The sequence below is a fragment of the Chelonoidis abingdonii genome, chromosome 1 (assembly GCF_003597395.2).
Source record: "Chelonoidis abingdonii isolate Lonesome George chromosome 1, CheloAbing_2.0, whole genome shotgun sequence".
NCBI lineage: Eukaryota > Metazoa > Chordata > Testudines > Testudinidae > Chelonoidis > Chelonoidis abingdonii.
In genome coordinates this window covers 43751956-43769907 of record NC_133769.1, presented here as the reverse complement: position 1 = coordinate 43769907, position 17952 = coordinate 43751956, and the positions used below count along the sequence as shown (strand labels likewise).

At 41.3% G+C, this 17952-nt stretch overlaps 1 protein-coding gene across 6 annotated transcripts in view; it reads right to left on the bottom strand.

The window, feature by feature from the left end:
• The window catches only part of POT1 (protection of telomeres 1), a 161269-nt gene that overhangs the window by 26778 nt on the left and 116539 nt on the right, over positions 1–17952 (bottom strand). For all 6 annotated transcript variants that reach the window (XM_032800954.2, XM_032800960.2, XM_032800961.2 and 3 more), the window contains 2 exons: positions 5133–5296; positions 4265–4353 (listed from right to left, as the gene is read on the bottom strand). In XM_032800954.2, the coding sequence (XP_032656845.1) occupies positions 4265–4353; positions 5133–5296 (253 nt within the window). The remainder of the gene's footprint in view (positions 1–4264; positions 4354–5132; positions 5297–17952) is intronic.

Sequence of the window (17952 nt, the reverse complement as noted above, 5' to 3'; positions counted from 1 at the left end):
TCCACAATAGGTATGTTTGCTCGCCATGTGCACCAGTGCCAGAAGTTTGTCCTTTAGCAGTACCTGTACTGGGGGAGCACCGCTGCGACCCCTGGAGTGGTGCCTCTATATCGTGCTATAAGGGGAGCTGTGCGCACCCCCCACCCTCAGTTCCTTCTTGCTGGACAACTCTGACAGAGGGGAAGGAGGATGGGATGTGGAACAGACATGAGCAACACATCTCGAAGAACAGTAGTTATGGAACAGGTAACTGTCTTTTTCTTCGAGTGATTGCTCATGTGTATTCCACAGTAGGTGATTCCAAGCTGTATGTATTGGAGGTGAGTAGGATTTATGAGTTCCCAGAACGCAGTGCCACCCTGCCGAACCCAGCGTCATCCCTAGTTTGTGAGACGATCGCATAATACGAAGTAAACCTGTGAGCTGAGGCCCAAATGGCTGCCCTACAGATGTCCAGGATAGGGACATGAGCTACACAGGCAGCCGATGAGGCCTGAGTCCTAGTTGAGTGTGCCCTGATGATTGGAGGTGGGGGAACCCCTGCCAGATCATAGCACGTGCGTATGCACGAGGTAATCCGGCTGGAAAGACACTGGGTGGAGACAGGCTGCCTCTTGCCCTGGAACTCTTTCCACCGCCCCCAGGTGTAGTAGTCGCTCCACCTACTGCTCTAGCTTGGGCAGGGGTGAGCTGAACTGCAATGTGTAGCCCCTGGAAATGGTGCTGAGGACCCATTGGTCCAAAGTTATACAGGACCACGCCCTGCAGAAGACAGACAAACGGTTGCAGAACACAAACTTTATTAATAGGAGGGTCTCCCTGGCAACTGCCCCAGTGCCCCCTGCAAATAGTCAAAACCGCCTTTTTCCCTGCCTTTTGACCTTAGAGGGCCCTGGCTGCGGGGCACAGTGGGACTGCCACTGAGACTGGAACTTCTGGTCTCTCGGCCTCTTGTATGGGGGCTTGTATCTGCTTCTTGCAGATTGAGCCGACGGCTGCGGTTTGGCCTTGTCCTTAGCCGGAGGGACGTAGAGGCCCAAGGTTTGCAGAATGGTATGGGAATTTTTCATCCCATGCAGCCTGACATCCGTCTGATCTGCAAACAAAGCCTTCCCATCGAACGGTAGGTCCTGCATAGGGGACTGGGCCTCTGCCGATAGCCCAGACAGGAGGAGCCACGATACCCTGTGCATAGATATTGTGGATGTCATCGAACGAGCTGCCATGTCGGCTGCGTCTGATGCTGCCTGAAGGGCCACTTTGGCTGCTACCACGCTCTCATCCATCAGAGCCTTCAAGTCCTTTCTGTCCCACTGTGGGAGGAGAGGTTTGAACTTTGGCAGGGACTCCCATAGATTGAAATCATAGCGGGGAAATCATAGCGGCTCAGCAAGGCCTGATGATTGGCCACTCTGAGTTGGAAACTCGCACAGGAATAAAATTTCCTACTGAAGGAGTCCAGTCTTCTGGCATCTTTGTTCTTGGGGGTGTGCACGGGCTGTCCCTGTTGCTCTCGATGGTTTAACAATTTCACCAGTAGCGAGTTAGATGCTGGGTGGGAACAGAGGTACTCATGGTCCTGGGCCAGCATGAAGTACTTCCTCTCATCCTTCTTGGAGATCGGGGCCAAGGAGGCGGGAGTTTTCCACAAGGTGATGGAGATGTTGGCCACCCCCTGGTGGAGGGGTAGTACTACACGGCCCGGTGCCAAGGAAGACAGTACATTAAAAAGGGAGTTGGACGGGCCCTCCATCTCCTCGGCCTGCAGCTGGAGTTTGGACGCCACCCACTTTAGCAGGTCTTGATGTGCCTTAAAATCCCCCTGCGGGATAGAGGGTGGGGGTATTGTTATGGTGTCCTCTGGCGTCGGTGAGAGAGCCAGCCCGGAGCTGTGGGCCTCTGTGGGTACTGGGCGATCGACCCCCAGGTCAGAATCTGGGCATTGAGCTGCCAACTCATGGCCTGCCAATCTGCTCCTTGGCCGAGATGGGGAGGCTGAGGGAGCCACGGTGCCCATTGGCACCACTATCCCTGCCACAGGGCCTCTTGCCACTTCCCAAGCTGAGGACCCAGTGGCGCTGGTTGGTCCGGCGGAGCTGCGCAGTCCAGAAGTGGGGGACTGGGTGCCGAGGCTGAGGTCACCATTGAGCGTAGTCCCATAGGAGTGGCAGTGCTTGCTATGCCATCCTCTGCAGGACTGGGTCCTCAACGTCGAGAATTGGTACCTGTCAGATGTGCTGCTCTAGTACTCTCCTTGGCGCTGTGAGCTTTGGTGCTTCGGTGCCAGAGAATCATGAGGGGAGCCCCATGTGTAACATCTGGCAGTGTGGGAGCACTGACGTTGATTGTGTCGGGACTGGCTACGGAAACTGCGTCATGAGGAGTGTCTCTGGCGCCTGTCTTGGTGCCTGTGCCCCTCAAGACTCCTGCCCAGGCGATGAACCGATTAGCCTGGTTGGCGTCAAGGGTGAGCACGAACTGCAAGTTGACCAGCCACTGTGTGACCAACGAGGCAGGGAGCAGGCCTTGAAGTGAGAGCTGTGCCGCGCTAGGGGGGACTGACGAGTACCCAGTGGCTGCTTGCTGCAGGACCGAGGGTCCATCAGCGGCAGCACCCTGGGTACCGGTAGGCTCAGAATGTCCCGTGCAGCCTGTAGGGCCTCCGGTGTTGATGGCATCCTGACCGCAGGAGACGCGCGTGCAGATGGTGCCAGGTTGCTCTGCTCAGCACAAGTCAGAGGTTTTGGGCCCAAGGCAGAGACTGAGGGCTGCCCGACGTGGGACCAGCCTCTCCCCTTTCCTTCTCTTTGTGCTGCTGTGAGATGGAGCCCTTCCCTTGCTTCTTGGAGGGGGAGCGGTGCCGGCTAGTGGAGGGGGCCTGCTGCACACTGATGATGTGCCGGGCGCCGAGTCCGCTCGGCACGCTGGAGTTGGGGCCAGCGCCGATTCCATAAGGAGTGCTCGAAGCCTGATGTCCCTCTCCTTCTTAGTCCACGGCTTGAATGACCTGCAGATCTTGCAGCATTCTCTCACGTGAATTTCGCCCAAACAGCAGAGACACTCAGCATGCAGATCACTCCTTGGCATGGAATGGCGACAGGAGTCACACGACTTGAAACCTGGGGCCCAGGGCATGGCCCGAGCCCACTCTAACAACTGAAACTAGTAACTCTAGCAATTGTATCACTAAGATCAATTAGAAGGCTGCAGCACCGCTGGAACACGAAGTTCCAACCACCTTCACTGGTGGCAAGAAGGAACTGAGGGTGGGGGGAGTGTGTAGCTCCCCTTATACCGCGATATAGAGCACCACTCCAGTGCTCCCCCAGTACTGGTACTGCTAAATGAAAAACTTCCAGCACCAGTGCACGTGGCGAGCATACACACCTACTGTGGAATACACATGAGCAATCACTCGAAGAAGGTATATTAAGTATAAATCCAATAGCAGCTGCAAACTTCTCCCTCCAATTACAAACTTTTTAAAAAATAAAAATGTACTGAATTTCTAAAACCACAGCATCATTCCCTTAAACATCTGTATATTAGCTCATATGGGTCTATTGTCTTTTTGATGATTGAGAGATTTATGCAGGTAACATATGTAGAACGAAATGGAAGTAACACTCGTGAAATGCCCAGAAAGGAAAACAGATTCTTGAATCTTAGTTCTTCGAAACAGAGGGAGTGACTATTTTGCTACTATTCCTATGTGTCATCATAGGCACAGGGTAGCCTCTTTCTTAGGTAGAGACCTTAATTTTGATATGAGTTTCGTTAAACCAGCATTCTGATTTTCATGAACATGCTTCCTGTTAAGGGCTTGCACACAGTGGGGTAATGCACTATGAGGGTGTGCTTTCTGAAGCACACTAGTTGCACATTAATTGGTGTGTGTACCCTGCTGGTGCGCACTAAATGTTCTCTAGTGTGCTTTAACACAGTGCTGTTTGAACACAGTGCTACATTAAAGTGAAGTGAAGATCTTACCCTCTGTGTTTAAATTAACTCTTTACCAAGTTGTTTTTAACATTCATTTATTTACATGACAAACATTCATTTGCATGACAAACTTCTGCTGTGAGATAGAAGAATAAGTGAATATTGGTTTCTGGTCTAACAGGTCCATATGTATCTTGGAGTCTTCTTTAAACAAAAAATATTTGGGAGATACAAGTCTTCTTTAAAGCAATATTAAATATAACATGACCAGTACTATTTTTAGGTAGCAAAAGGGAGTGAATCAATTTCCAGTTGCTCTTACGTGATAGATTGCTAAAAATGCCATCCAATTCCATTGAAGACATGCTCTCCACATTTTGAAACTCTGTGAGATTCACAGAATCCATGAATCTATAAAGAACAAAATTTTAAAGATACAAATATATACATTTTCTGTGGTTTTCAACAGATCTAAAAGGTGAACCTTTTATTTACAGAGATCAGCTAGGATGTTTAGCTACAATAGAAACTCTTGTATGGACATAAAACAGATAAGAATCCAAGGGCATGTTTATTGAAGATGCAGTAGGCGAGAGCCTCTGAATCAATATCCTATATAGCACAAGAAAGAACTATGCTGCTGGAAGTGCAGACTCTCTGATGAAATATAAAATTGAGGCCTTGAACCTTAGCTATTCTTTGCCTACAGGCCCTAATTCAATAAAGTATTTATTGATGTGCCTTGCCTTAGGCATGGGTTTAAATCTCACTGACTTAAATTAGACCTAAGCACATGCTTTAAGTGAAGCAAATGCTTAATTATTTTGCTGAATTGGCACCTTCATCATTAAAAGGCTGCATGTCACTTTTAAAAAGAGTATTATGTTTACAACATCTGCTAGCTTGGCTAAATCATAACTTGGACCATTATGATTTGTTAATCTAAACTCCTCTCAGTTTCATTTGGAAAATTTAATCCTCACTTGCTTTCTCTCTTTTGAAAACTGTTCTATGGTGTGGCAGAGCCAAACAGCAACCTCATTCCACTCCAGAAGCGCTAGGTGCTTACATGTAATCAGTCCCCAAAGCACTTACAAATGTAAATAGCTTAATATTTACTGGAACTAAAATTCTAAAATACTGCATTTAAAACATCCAGACTAGTCTCAAAGATTATTTACAAAACTTACGCTTTTAGTTCTTTGACATCTGGATTATTTTCTGGCAAGACCCTAATTCCTCGACCATAACAGGTGCCACCATGAAGATGAAATTCTACATAGGAAACATTAGGCTGGTTCTCAGCACTGGCTTGTTTTGTATGCAGACTGTAAATTCTCAGAAAGCTTCCAACCTAAACAAAACACATGATTTCATAATACAAAATGAATAGAATTGTCATGCTTTTCTCCTAGAAAAAGCCTATGAATCCTCAGAATCAACTCCCTTGTTTACTTTTACTTCAATTTACTTTTACTCTCAGTGTTAAGCTAGTGTGCAACTGTCCCATCAGTTGAGGAAGCCTGGATGTGGCTTCCTGCAAAGTCTATCAATTCTGCTCTCCATGCAACCAAAGTTGCTGCTACAAAGCAAACAAGCCCAAGGACTTCCTCCCTGGAAGGACAGAATACATTTTTATAATTGCAGTAAGACTCTCCAGAGACAGATCTGTGTTGTAATTTTCATGTATACATGGTTCATTTGATAGCACTCAGTGTTTGGCTTCATGTCCACCACAGCACTAGGAGTAAATTAATGCAATAAATTTCACGCCCCACCATATCTTATTGTTCAGTGAACAAATCTACTTTGGGGCACCAAAGAACCAATATTTTTCACAGTTCCCTACCTTTGTCACTACTTCTAATGCTGCCAGACTTCCTCTCCACGGGTCAACAGTAGGCACAGTATTTCTTGCCTTGCTTAGAATCAGTTCTGTTATCTCAAAACACATTCTTGCCAAATTACAAAAATAATTTTATATCTATTTATAAAAATGACTTCAAAGACAAAGGAGGTTCCAGAGGCTTACTGGTGTTTCACATATTTTCAAAATGATTATTTTTTATTATAACAAAAATAAATGGCAGTTTTTTCATAAGGTAGGCAAATTTTGGAGGGTTAACTATGTTGCTCATTTTCCTTTGACTTATTTTAATGATTTAGGAATATAATTTACTGTTTTCCAAATCCTCGTTGAAAATCATCAGCCAGGATTCAGTTGATAGGCTGACAATTACGCAGTCTTCTTTTAAGTTGCAAATATTTAATAATCTGGATTTATATTTGTTCTAAGTACCTTTGAAACTTGACTCATATGTAAACTACAGAAGACTCTAAATTCACACTGGATTAACCTCACTATAGCAGAGGTCACAATTAAAAAGCTCTGTTTTGACTGCCTGGTTTAAACACAGAATCGCCCACACTAGCAGAAATTTCTTTAGTGCACTCATAGCACTTATTGGGCCAGATTCCCAGCAGGTGTAGACTGGAAAAACTCCATTGAAGCCAATGGATTTATGCAGCTTAATATTAACTAATGGTGTGGCCCATTATTTTTATAGCCACATTTGTTTTGCATCACAGTTTACAGTGGGTGCAGTCACAGTTCAGGAGACATTCTTTGTTACTTACACACCTAGATAATTATTTTTTTAAAATAAAAATGTATGAATAAGTGTTTTGCATTTGTTCACTTACATGATAAATATTTAAATTTGAGGGAGCAAGAGGGAAGGGACTGGAGATAATGGCCTGCACCTTTAAACATCAATGGGAGATTTGCAATTGTCTAAGCACAGAACCAGTCCCAAGATAGTGAGGGACTAACCGAAACTAATGAGTCTTGAAGACAGATTTAAGAGTCTACAAGGTGCAAAGTGTCTGGGTGTGCATTCCTGGCATATGGAGAATGGTGACAGAAGGCAAAAAGTTGTTTCTGAGAGGAGGATATCAACAAAGCATCGAAATGTGATGAGCTGGCAGAACACAGGTTGTAGCTGAAGAAAAGGAAATGTAGTCAGGAGCGACACTGTATAGAACTTTGCAGAGGAAGTTAAAGAGTTTGAGCTTGATGCAGATTAAGACCAGAAGTCAATACAAGTTTTCAAGAGAGAAATACATATGCATACAGTTAAGTGGAATGGTGAATAAAGATGATGATTTTTCCAGTAGCATGATGGGTAAACTGACTGGCACACTGTGAAGGCTGAAAGAAAAGCTATTCAAATCTTTAAAAAAAAAAGTACTTATTTTTATTTCCAAACCACCATCCACTACCTCCCACTACTCAGCATACTGATGACTGAGAAACACCATACAATTATTGTAATAAAAATCACACTCTTCAAATTAAATTGGGAGAACCAGAGCAGACTTAGATATAAAGAGAGTCATACTGGGTCAGACCAATGGTCCATCTAGCCCAGTATTCTGTCCTCTGACAGTGGTCAATTCCAGGTGCTTCAGAGGGAATAAATAGAACAGGGAAATCATCAAATGGTCCATTCCATGTTACTCAATCCCAGTTTCTACCAAACAGAGGCTAGGGATATTTCAGAGCAGGGACCTGCATCCCTGACCATTCTATTGAAGGACTATCCACCATGAACTTATCTAGTTTGGTTTTTCTTGAACTCTTCGCAACATCCTCTGGCAAAGAGTTCCACAGGTTGACTGTGTGTTGTGTGAAGAAATACTGCCTTTTGTTTGTTTTAAACCTGCTGCCCATTTCTTTCATTTGGTGACCCCCTAGTTCTTGTGTTATGAGACGTAAATAACACTTATTTACTTTCACCACACCGATCATGATTATATCGATCTCAATCATATCCCCTCCTTAGTTGTCTCCTTCCAAGCTGAAAAGTCTATCCTCATATGGAAGCTGTTCCATATCTCTAAACATTTTTGTTGCCCTTTTCTGAACCTTTCCCAATTCCAATATATCTTTTTTGAGATGGAGGAACCACATCTGCATGCAGTATTCAAGATGTGGGCATACCATGGATTTATATAGAAGCAATATGATATGTTCTGTCTTATTATCTATCCCTTTCTTAATGATTCTCAACATTTTGTTAGCTGTTTTTGACTGCCGCTGCACACTGAGTGGATGTTTTCAGAGAATTATCCACAATAACTCCAAGATCTCTTTCTTGAGTGGTAACAGTTAATTTAGACCCTATCATTTTATATGTATAGTGGGGATTATGTTTTCCTATGTGCATTATTTTGCATTTTTCAGCATTGAATTTCATTTGCCATTTTGCTGTCCTGTCATCCAGTTTTGTGAGATTCCTTTGTCTCTTTGGAGCTTTTGATTATGATATCCTAATGGCCTGAAATGCACTGATTACATTCAATTAATTCTCTGACTAGAGATTCTATAGTCTTCTGAGTTTCCTGTGAGGTTAACCACTTGTTTTTCCATCTTGGTCATTTGAGATTTGAACATTAGCTGTCATTACTGACCGGTATTATCAACAACTTACTAAGCAAATGGTAAAGTGCCAACTATCTTTAAATTCTGGGATCATTCCTTTTAATAAGGAACCAAGTCTGGACAATGAAGAGCTTGCCTATACTGTTTACTCTCAAACCTCCTGTTTTGGGGATGGTGTTTGGTACATCAGCGCTTATTCAATTCCAGGTGCATTTTTCCCCCCCCCCGCCACAGACTCTAGGACTGGAAGAGACCTCGAGATGTCATCGAGTCCAGTCCCCTGCCCTCATGGCAGGAACATTTGGACACCAATGACAAAGCAGGAAGATTCCAATCTCCCTGTTGGCTTTCCTTAGAGTTGAGACTATTCTAATCAGAGTCTTAAATTATCTGCTGAATTTAAAATAAACAGCTGACTGTTGTGTTTATGTTGGATCTCTCAGTAGTCTTTTTATAGGCCAGACCAGTCACTAAATTACATTGCTACCCTTCATTCCTGGAATGTGTCTTGAAGTAAATCAATGATAATGGGCAAACGTGTTTCATCAATGAATTGGAAGTGTGGTGTTTTTCAAACTTCTATACTATCTGTTTGGCTTAGACTTTCTACCACTGTGTCGGAAGTCAGCAACAGACTGCACTTTTGCTAGGGAGGTGCCATGGAGTGGAAATTACTCCCTTTCTGAAAGCTGTCCGTCTCTTCCTCCTTTGAAAATGTATAAACATCCCACACAACTTAAAGCTTTGGATTCAGAGATGTTTACGTTATATTTTTCACAACCTCTTCCAATCCTCTTCCTCTCTTTTTTAAAGTGGGATTTCTCCATCTGATTTCATGTCTTTGTATTTTAAGAGAGTATTTTATTAGTTTCATCAGAAAGTTAACAGTGGTAAGCTTTTTTTTCCTTCTCTTTTTTAAAATGAAATGAGAACTGAGAAATTCATAACCAGTTGATAAAAGTTTTTTTACTGCCTTTTTGAACAATCCCAAGGTAAAGACAGCACAAAGTAAAAGGCAGATATTTGCAGAAATTAATACTACAGAGTTTGGGGGGAATTTGGAGGGAAGTAACCGGTTGGGAGTTGTGGAAAAGTTAAAAGGTAACAGTTGTGAAGATGTTAAAGAGTAACAGTTGTGGTGTCACAAGAAGGAAGTTTTTGGTTTGATGAGAAAACCCAGTTATGTAAATATAATTATTTGTGCAACTTGGTACAGTCACATTGAGTGGAACCCTGGTAGTTAAACAGATTGTATAAGGGGGTCAGGTGCCTACTACCACCGCTATGTGTTTGTTCCCAGGAGCCTTTATAGCTATTCTGAGGGAAAATGGGCCCTTTTCCCACAGAATGGTCTGTAAAGGACTGCTCCGGGTACCAGATACTCTGATCTATATTATTTGACTATTGGATGAGTTAATCAAAATCACTAAAGGAATTTAAGGAGTTTCTTCTATTGGAACTTAACCTGACTGCCTCTGATTATACAAGATGAGAGTGTAATCGGGGTACAGTTGTGTAAAAAATAATAGCAGTGCAAGGAATGTTAATATCAATGGTTGTGAAACCCTCATTTCTATATTATTTTATCTTCTTGGCCCCCACTTTTTTATTGTTAATCACTCAGTGGGAAGCTAAATGGCAGGACAGAAAAGAGAACCACGCATTTGAGGTCTTTAAACCATGATTTGAGGACTTCAATAACTTAGGTTAGGGGTTTGTTACGGAAGTGGGTGGGTGAGATTCTGTGGCCTGCATTGTGCAGGAGGTCAGATTAGATGATCATAATGGTCCCTTCTGACATTAAAGTCTATGAGTCTCTGGTTCTCCAATTGTTTCTGTCTGCTGTATAATCAATTTTGCTAAGGTGTAAGTTAATTAGGGTAGTGAGATATAATTGGCTAGAGAATTATGTTACAATATGTTTCGATTGGTTGGTTAAATTTTCAGTAAAATAATTGATTAAGGTATAGCTGAGAATATTACTATACAAACGGGTCAAACAGGAAATGGCACGAAGGGAAATTGGAATCCTGCTTGCTAAGGGGGGGAACAGGGAATGGGGAACAGGGACACAGGCAAGGCTCTGCAGTATCAGAGCTGGGAAGGGGGACACGGGGTAAATGCTCTGCAGCGTTAGTGCTGGGAATGGAACACTGGGGAACACACTATAGGTGTATAGAGATAAGTCCGACTGATGTGAAGGGCTTCGGAATATGCTTGTTTGCAAACTAACCCCAGTAAACATCGCATTGCCTGCACTTAGGACTTCTGTTCTTTTGCTGCTTGCTGTCTGCATGACAAGAACCAGGGAAGTGGGAGGGTGAAGGAAAAGCCCTCTAACAGTGTTTAGAAAGATAAATGCTTGTATTTGTTTTTCCCCAGCTTTCCAAGTACTGGTATAGTGAGATGACTGCATGAACCTCCAATTTATCCATATGGAGCAGCTCAGTAGAAGCTAAACATATGAATCCAACCAGAGAGAAGTGGGAAAATGTCACTACTTAAGCAAACTGGCAACCTGGAGATTTTGCTGTTTCAGTTCCGTTTTCCCCAGACTCAGTTTAAGCATAAATCTTTTTACAGGTTAATTCTTAGCAAAGTAGGAATAAGCGTGAAATGAACAGCCTGAACTTCAATGAGAAATCATCTAGTGGATAAGGCAAGCCCCTAAAAATATGGGGATAACTTCCATCTGATACATTTAGAGTCATTTGTGCTTGGTCACCCAATAATCTAATTTGTATTTTTTTTAATCNGTGTGTGTGTGTGTGTGTGTGTGTGTGTGTGTGTGTGTGTGTGTGTGTGTGTGTGTGTGTGTGTGTGTGTGTGTGTGTGTGTGTGTGTGTAAAAGCAATGAACAATATATTTTTACTTTTTTTTGGCCTACTGAGTAGGTGCAGAGGAAAGTCTGAGATATGTGATGACTGAGTGATTAATCTTGTTGAGTTAGGGATAAGTATGTACTAGGCAGCAGAGGCAGAGTTTTGGCTGGTGCCAGTTGCTCTTTTCTTGGGATCAGCCTAAACACCAGGCCACTAGAATACTGGGATGAGAAGAAAAAAGAAAAAAAACAATTTAGTACACAGAATCTGATTCTTCCAAAGAAAACAGAACTCTACTTGAGGGAGAGGAAAGGCCAGGTTCCCTTTCTCTGAACTTCTTTTGTTTTCCTTTTCATTCTTGCTCTGAGCCCCAATATGCCAAAGTATTTAAGCATGAGAGTGGGCCCACTGCAACTATTCACATGCATAATTTTGTTCACATCCTAGGAGCTTTGTTGTTGTTGTGGGAACTTCCCTGTTTCCACCTTAAAAAGTTAATAAAATACAGTTTAATACATACTTATTAATTACCTACCCTAATATTACTTTCTCCCACCACATACAAACAATTGCTTTAATTGCTGGTACAATGGTATCAAGAATAAAGGGAAGCTGGTGAAACAATTATGAACGTGAAAGGAGCTGGTTCATGAAATAATCTCCCTATTAAGATATAGTCCGTGCTGTGAAAGCATTTGTAAGACCCATGACCTACAAAATCATCAACCTCACCATTAACTCAAACTAAAAACAGGATAAGAATAATCCAAGAGTAAACAGGATTAATCCTGCAGTGAGATCAGGGAAGCCAGAAAAAAGCCAATTAGAAACAGCTGAGAAGCTGTCAAATTAAGAAAGGTACAAGGTCAAAGAAAAATGTGAGTAATTTTGAAAGAATACATCTTACTTGTATGGAATTCTTTGCATCAGACTTAGAGTGAAGTATGAGAAATCTCAAAAGTTGATACACACAAAACATAAGGATGCTGTTGCATAGCCTTGTAGTGCTATACAGATAGCAACTTAAAAAACAAAACCAACTCCTAAACTCAGTGGAAAAAATGACTACTTACCTTACTACAGTACTATAAATTGTTGTTCTTCAAAATGTGGGTGCATGCACATATTCCACTCGGATGTGTGCATGCCCTGTGCACCAAAGCCAGAGAAGGTAGCCTAGCAGTACTCAGAGGGTGGCAGTCATACCCACTGGCCCCTTATCTCCTCCCCAAGGAATATAAGGTGCCGACCCTTCTCAGTTCCTTTGCACTGAAAGTCAAGAATTGAGACTCTGATGCAGAGGGGACAAAAGGTGGAGCATGGAATACATATCTGTACCCAAATTTCAAAGAACAGATACAGTACAGGTAAGTACCAGTCTTTTCTTTGAGTGGTTGCAGACCTGCATTCCACTCAGGTGAGTCATAAGCAGTATCAGAAGGAGGTGGGGCTCTGAGTCTACTTAAAGAGCATCTGAAAGACTGCCTTTCCAAAATTCACATCTGATCTGGATGCAGTTGTAATAGAATAATGCTTGGTAAAAGTATGTATGGAAGACCAAGTAGCAGCCCTGCAAATGTCCAATATCAAAACATCACTGAGAAACATGATCTGTGGGACATTATCAAATGGCCCCTTGCCTCTGCGGAAGTTAAGTCTGAGCTATCCCACAAGCCATTGTAATACAGGCTGTTATCCATCTGAAAATCGTCTGTGCGGAGACTGTTTGACCTTTCTGTAATCCACAAATGAAACAGAAAGAAGAAGTAGTGATGAAAAATTGGCTTAGTTCTTTCCAAGTAAAATTCTAAGCATCACCTCACATCCAAGGAATGAAGATGCTGTTCATCAACATTTGAATGAGGTCTGGAAAAAAAAACAGGTAAGCAAATTGTCTGGTTAAGATGAAATTGTGACAAAAACTTTAGATGAGGTCTCAAGGCCACTTTGTCCTTGAAAAACTGGGTATACAGAAGGTCTGCCGTTAGGACCTGAAGCTCACTAACTCTTCTCATGGAAGTTAGGGCAACAAGACACACTGCCTTTTGGCATAGGAGAGATAGAAAACAAGTTGCCAAGGGGGCACCCATGAGACCAGCCAACACAATGTTAAGGTTCCACAGAGAAATCACTTTGATGAGTGATCCCTTTCAGAAATCCAACTACCATGGAGTTTGTGTAAACTGATTTACTTGAACTGGAGGATAAAATCCCGAAATCACCACTAAGTGGACTTTCAATGAACTGACTGACAGGAAAGAGGACTGAAGGGATAATAAGTACTCCAAAATGTCCTGAATGCAGGTCTGTTCAGTTGAACTCCCCAGGCCAGGGACCAAGTTGAAAAACAATTTCACTTAACTAAATACATAACCCTAGTAGAGGGCTTTCTACTATTAAGGAGAAACTGTCAAATGCAGAACAGCACGCTTTCTCCTTATCTAGCCATGCAATATCTATGCAGCGAGGTGCAGACTGCAGGGCTGGATGCAAAATCTGAGTCAGTAGAGCAGTACAACAAGGAAGAGGAATGGAGTGGATGAACAGAGGGACTGAGGAAGTCAGAAAACCAGCACTGTCTCAGCCAAGCTAGTGTAATGAGAATCAATCAGTCTGGCATGATCCATCTTCAGCTTGAGGATGACCTGAGGAGTGACTGGGATCAGGGAGGAAAGCATACATCAAGACCGATCCACAATTCAGATGAAATGTGTCAGTCAGGTAACCTGGACTGAGACCTGCATGAGAGCAAAAAAGTGATGGCTCTTCTTATTGTCCTCCATTGCAAGCAGGCCTGTAGTAGGAGTGCCTCATTGTCTGAAGATGGACTTCAGCACACTGATCTTTACAGACCACTCATTATTCAGGGAGAAGTTCCTGATTAGATGATTGGCCAAGTAATTCTGGGCCCCTGGTAAATAAATGGCTATGGGAGTGATGTTCTCTTCAATGTTCTCTCCACAATTTCATTACCTTCTGACAATGCTGACTGGAGTGAGCTCCCCCTTGCTTGTTCACATAATACATCACGGTGTTGTCAGGGAGTATGTGAATTGCCACATCCTTGATTGGTGCTCAAAATACCTTGCATGCATGTAAATGGCCTGAAGCTGATATGAAAAGATGCTTCCTGCTCCATCCACAAACCTTGTATCTTCAATTCCCCCAGATGTACTCCCCAATTTATTGTGTAAGCACCAGTATTTATGGTCTTGTTTGGGGAGAGGAGGTGGGGAAATGAGCAAAGGGAACACCTTGGCATACATTATTCTGAACTGCCCACCACTGAAAAGAATGAGGAATTGCCAGAGGCACTTGGACAAGCCCATTCAATGCCTGACAATTTGGGCAATAGTCCAACTTCAACAACTCTTGAAGGGAACAAAGGAGCAATCTTGCATGCTGAACTATGTAAGTGTATGTGGTCATAAGACTTGTCCCCTTCACTGACCAATCGCCCAGGTATGGGAAAACATGAATTCCTCTTTTTCTGATTTTTAGCCTGGAGTTTTAGTCTGAATCATACATAAATGAAAGACCCTTGTATAAAAGAGATTTTTTTTTTTTTGGCAACTCCCACCTTTTCATGTTCTCTGTATGTATATATATCTCCTCACTATATGTTCCAGCCTATGTGTCTGATGAAGTGGGCTGTAGCCCATGAAAGCTTATGCTCAAATAAATTTGTTAGTATCTAAGGTGCCACAAGTACTCCTGTTCTTTTTGCGGATACAGATTAACACGGCTGCTACTCTGAAACTTTTTTTGGAGTTGAATCTTTATAAAATATACAAGAGAAGCCATCTTATAAAATATGCCTGATAGCAAAAATTTCTGAGCTGAATTAATTTTTAATAGTTACGGTAAGTGCTGTATTTGTCCTCATATCAAATGATCTAAAGGTATAAATCTAACTGTATGATTAGCTCTGAGCTGCTTTTTTCCCCCCCACCAGATTAAAAGTGAGATTCTACTAAGATTTCAGGCAGTTAAATGTGAATTTTGGATCTGATCTTTTTTTAAAAAAACTTGTAACTACAATTAGAGAGCCAAATGAGTAATTTATAAAGCTATTTTTGCTCCAGCTGGCTCCATGGAGCTCAAAATCGCGTATCATGGAACTAGATATTTACCATCATTAGTCTTTCCACCCAAGCAAAAGAGAAGTGAAACTGCTGGATTAAAAGTCAGACAGGAGTTTGCAAGCTAGCAGTACTCAATGTCATCGTAATACATTAAGGATGGATGTTGTGTTGTACTTCAGACGAAGTCAAATCGAACTACATATGGTACTATCTTAATGAATGATTAAATGAACCTCTCCAGTTTTTTAATCACTACAAGGGACTGCTTCCCCCCAAATTTATATTTTGATCACATCCACATACATGTCTTTTCATTCTTAGTAATACTATTAATTTGTTTTAGACATTTGATAACTGCTTCCAACTAAAGTGATATAATCAGCAGCGTCATATATTAAAACAGTTGTACAGGTTATGAATATCAACCCAGTATAACATTAGCTGATTATACACTATATAAGAAAGTGTAATATATATATATTCCTTTGGGAGGCAGCATTGCATATTGTTAGCACCACGTTAAGCAAGAAGCTTTGAACATGCTAAGTAATATCACCTCCCAATTCAGAGAATGCTTGTAGAAAAAGCATATGACACTTCTTTATATTTTAGCTGGTGCTAACATATAATCCACTGGGAAAAAAATATTAAAAAGAACACTGACACTATCAGTCTTCATAACTGACATCTTCAATTATAGATGTCAATGACTAGAGACAAGAAACAGCTCTCCTCACCTGAACTAGAACAATCCTCTTAATTAACTACAACTGGCACCTCTACGACAAGTATGTTTAAAAAAAAAGTTAAAGAAACATCAAAATGGAAATCAACAACAAAACATTCCAGATAGCATTCAAGAACATACCAGAAGTAGGTACCAATAATTCATAGATGATGATTCTAAAAACAACAGATGATAAAAGAAAATGTTACAAATAAAATATATGATAAATAACAAATTTACATAAGATATTTAAGGCAAGTAAAAGCTAAAGCAACTTTTCAGGAAACCAAGTTCTCTACACTATCTTAAACCACACAGGACAATGCCTACGTTTGTTAAAAAGAATGCACAGTATTTTAAAGAACATTTAGAGTGGCAGTCATTAAAAAGCCAATACTGGCCAACAATTAGTGAACACTGGTATCTGAGATGATCAGTTTCCAATTAACTTTGGAGATCTCTATGGTACCAGTAAGCAAATATAACTTTTTAATCTACTTGCCAAACTCAAAATGATTTCTTTTTAACATACATTGCTGACCGTTCTGTCATATCCAGATTCTACATCGCAATACATAATGGATTAAATTGTGCCCAGTCCTTCACAAGTGAGATGTAGAACTCTCTCTCTCTCTCTCTCTCTCTCTCTCTCTCTCTCTCTCTCACACACACACACACACACACAAAAAGAAATCGGGGTGAGGAAGGACCATGGCCCTGCCTGACTGTCTACCTCTCTGGATGTAGCCCTTTCTGCATGTGTTCAGAAGGTGCACTGTTTTCTTATATTCCAAGAGATAATGTGCTTGCTGGTGCAATAAATACTGGAGCACCCGCTAGGACAATGTACATTAACATCTCTCCCAATGCAGCAATGGTGAAGAGCTATATAAAATAAAGCCTATTTATCAGTAATAATTACAGTGTAGTCATAGTCTACTAATCTTTAGTTTTCTCAACAGAAAACCCTATTCATAATCTTACTGGAAAAAAGATGTATATAATATACTCAGATCTTTAGTTCTCTCTAGCATACATTGAAAGACAATATAGCTGTTTTTACAAACTCTTGCAGGGAATAAGCATGAATATATTCTGATGCCATGCTTCATGATTTGTTATAAATTGACTATAATGCACTACCCAATTTCTCTATTACGAGCTTTTCTTGCTCCTTGTCAGAATGCTCTCAAATACATATAATTTTAAAATAAAATAATTTTTTTTCATACACTCTTTGCTATTGATCTCTTGATAACAAGTCTGCGTAACGTGGGTTATTTTTACATTAAAACATCATTATTCAGAGCTGCTGCTGTTATTCCAAATGGTACATGATGATACTGGAAAGTGTAACCTACCATTTTAACAGCAATTCACATGAAAACACAATTCTAAAGGAATTTCAATGGCAAAGACAAATAGTGTAGTATTTTATTGGTTCTAATATCCTAAAATCGCCAAAACACCTCCAAAATTACAATACCTATTAAGGGCATTTTTATGTTAATACCTATTCTGGAAAGCACTTAGATTTTTACTTAAATCCCATTGACTTCAAAAGGACTTTAAGCATGTGCTCAGAGTTATGCACAGAATTAGGTGATTTCCTTATCTGTGCATTACAAAAGCCTGTATTGCATGACGTATTACACAGAATAATATGACCTTAGATTATTTCAGTTACAATCTCTTGCAAACATCCCCTCAAATGTATAGCAAACCCTTTAATAAAGAATCTCTGCCTTTTACAAAGAACACCCAAAGTTTTAATTATGAGTCTATTCTATCTGACAAATAAGCAAAACTGAGTGCACACAAACATTAAACTTCAAAGATTTATAAAATTTCAGCATGCAGCAGCTGGAATCCACATTTTTACTGTAATCTCACCTAAATTAAAAACTACCTACTATAGCAAAAATTAAAGTC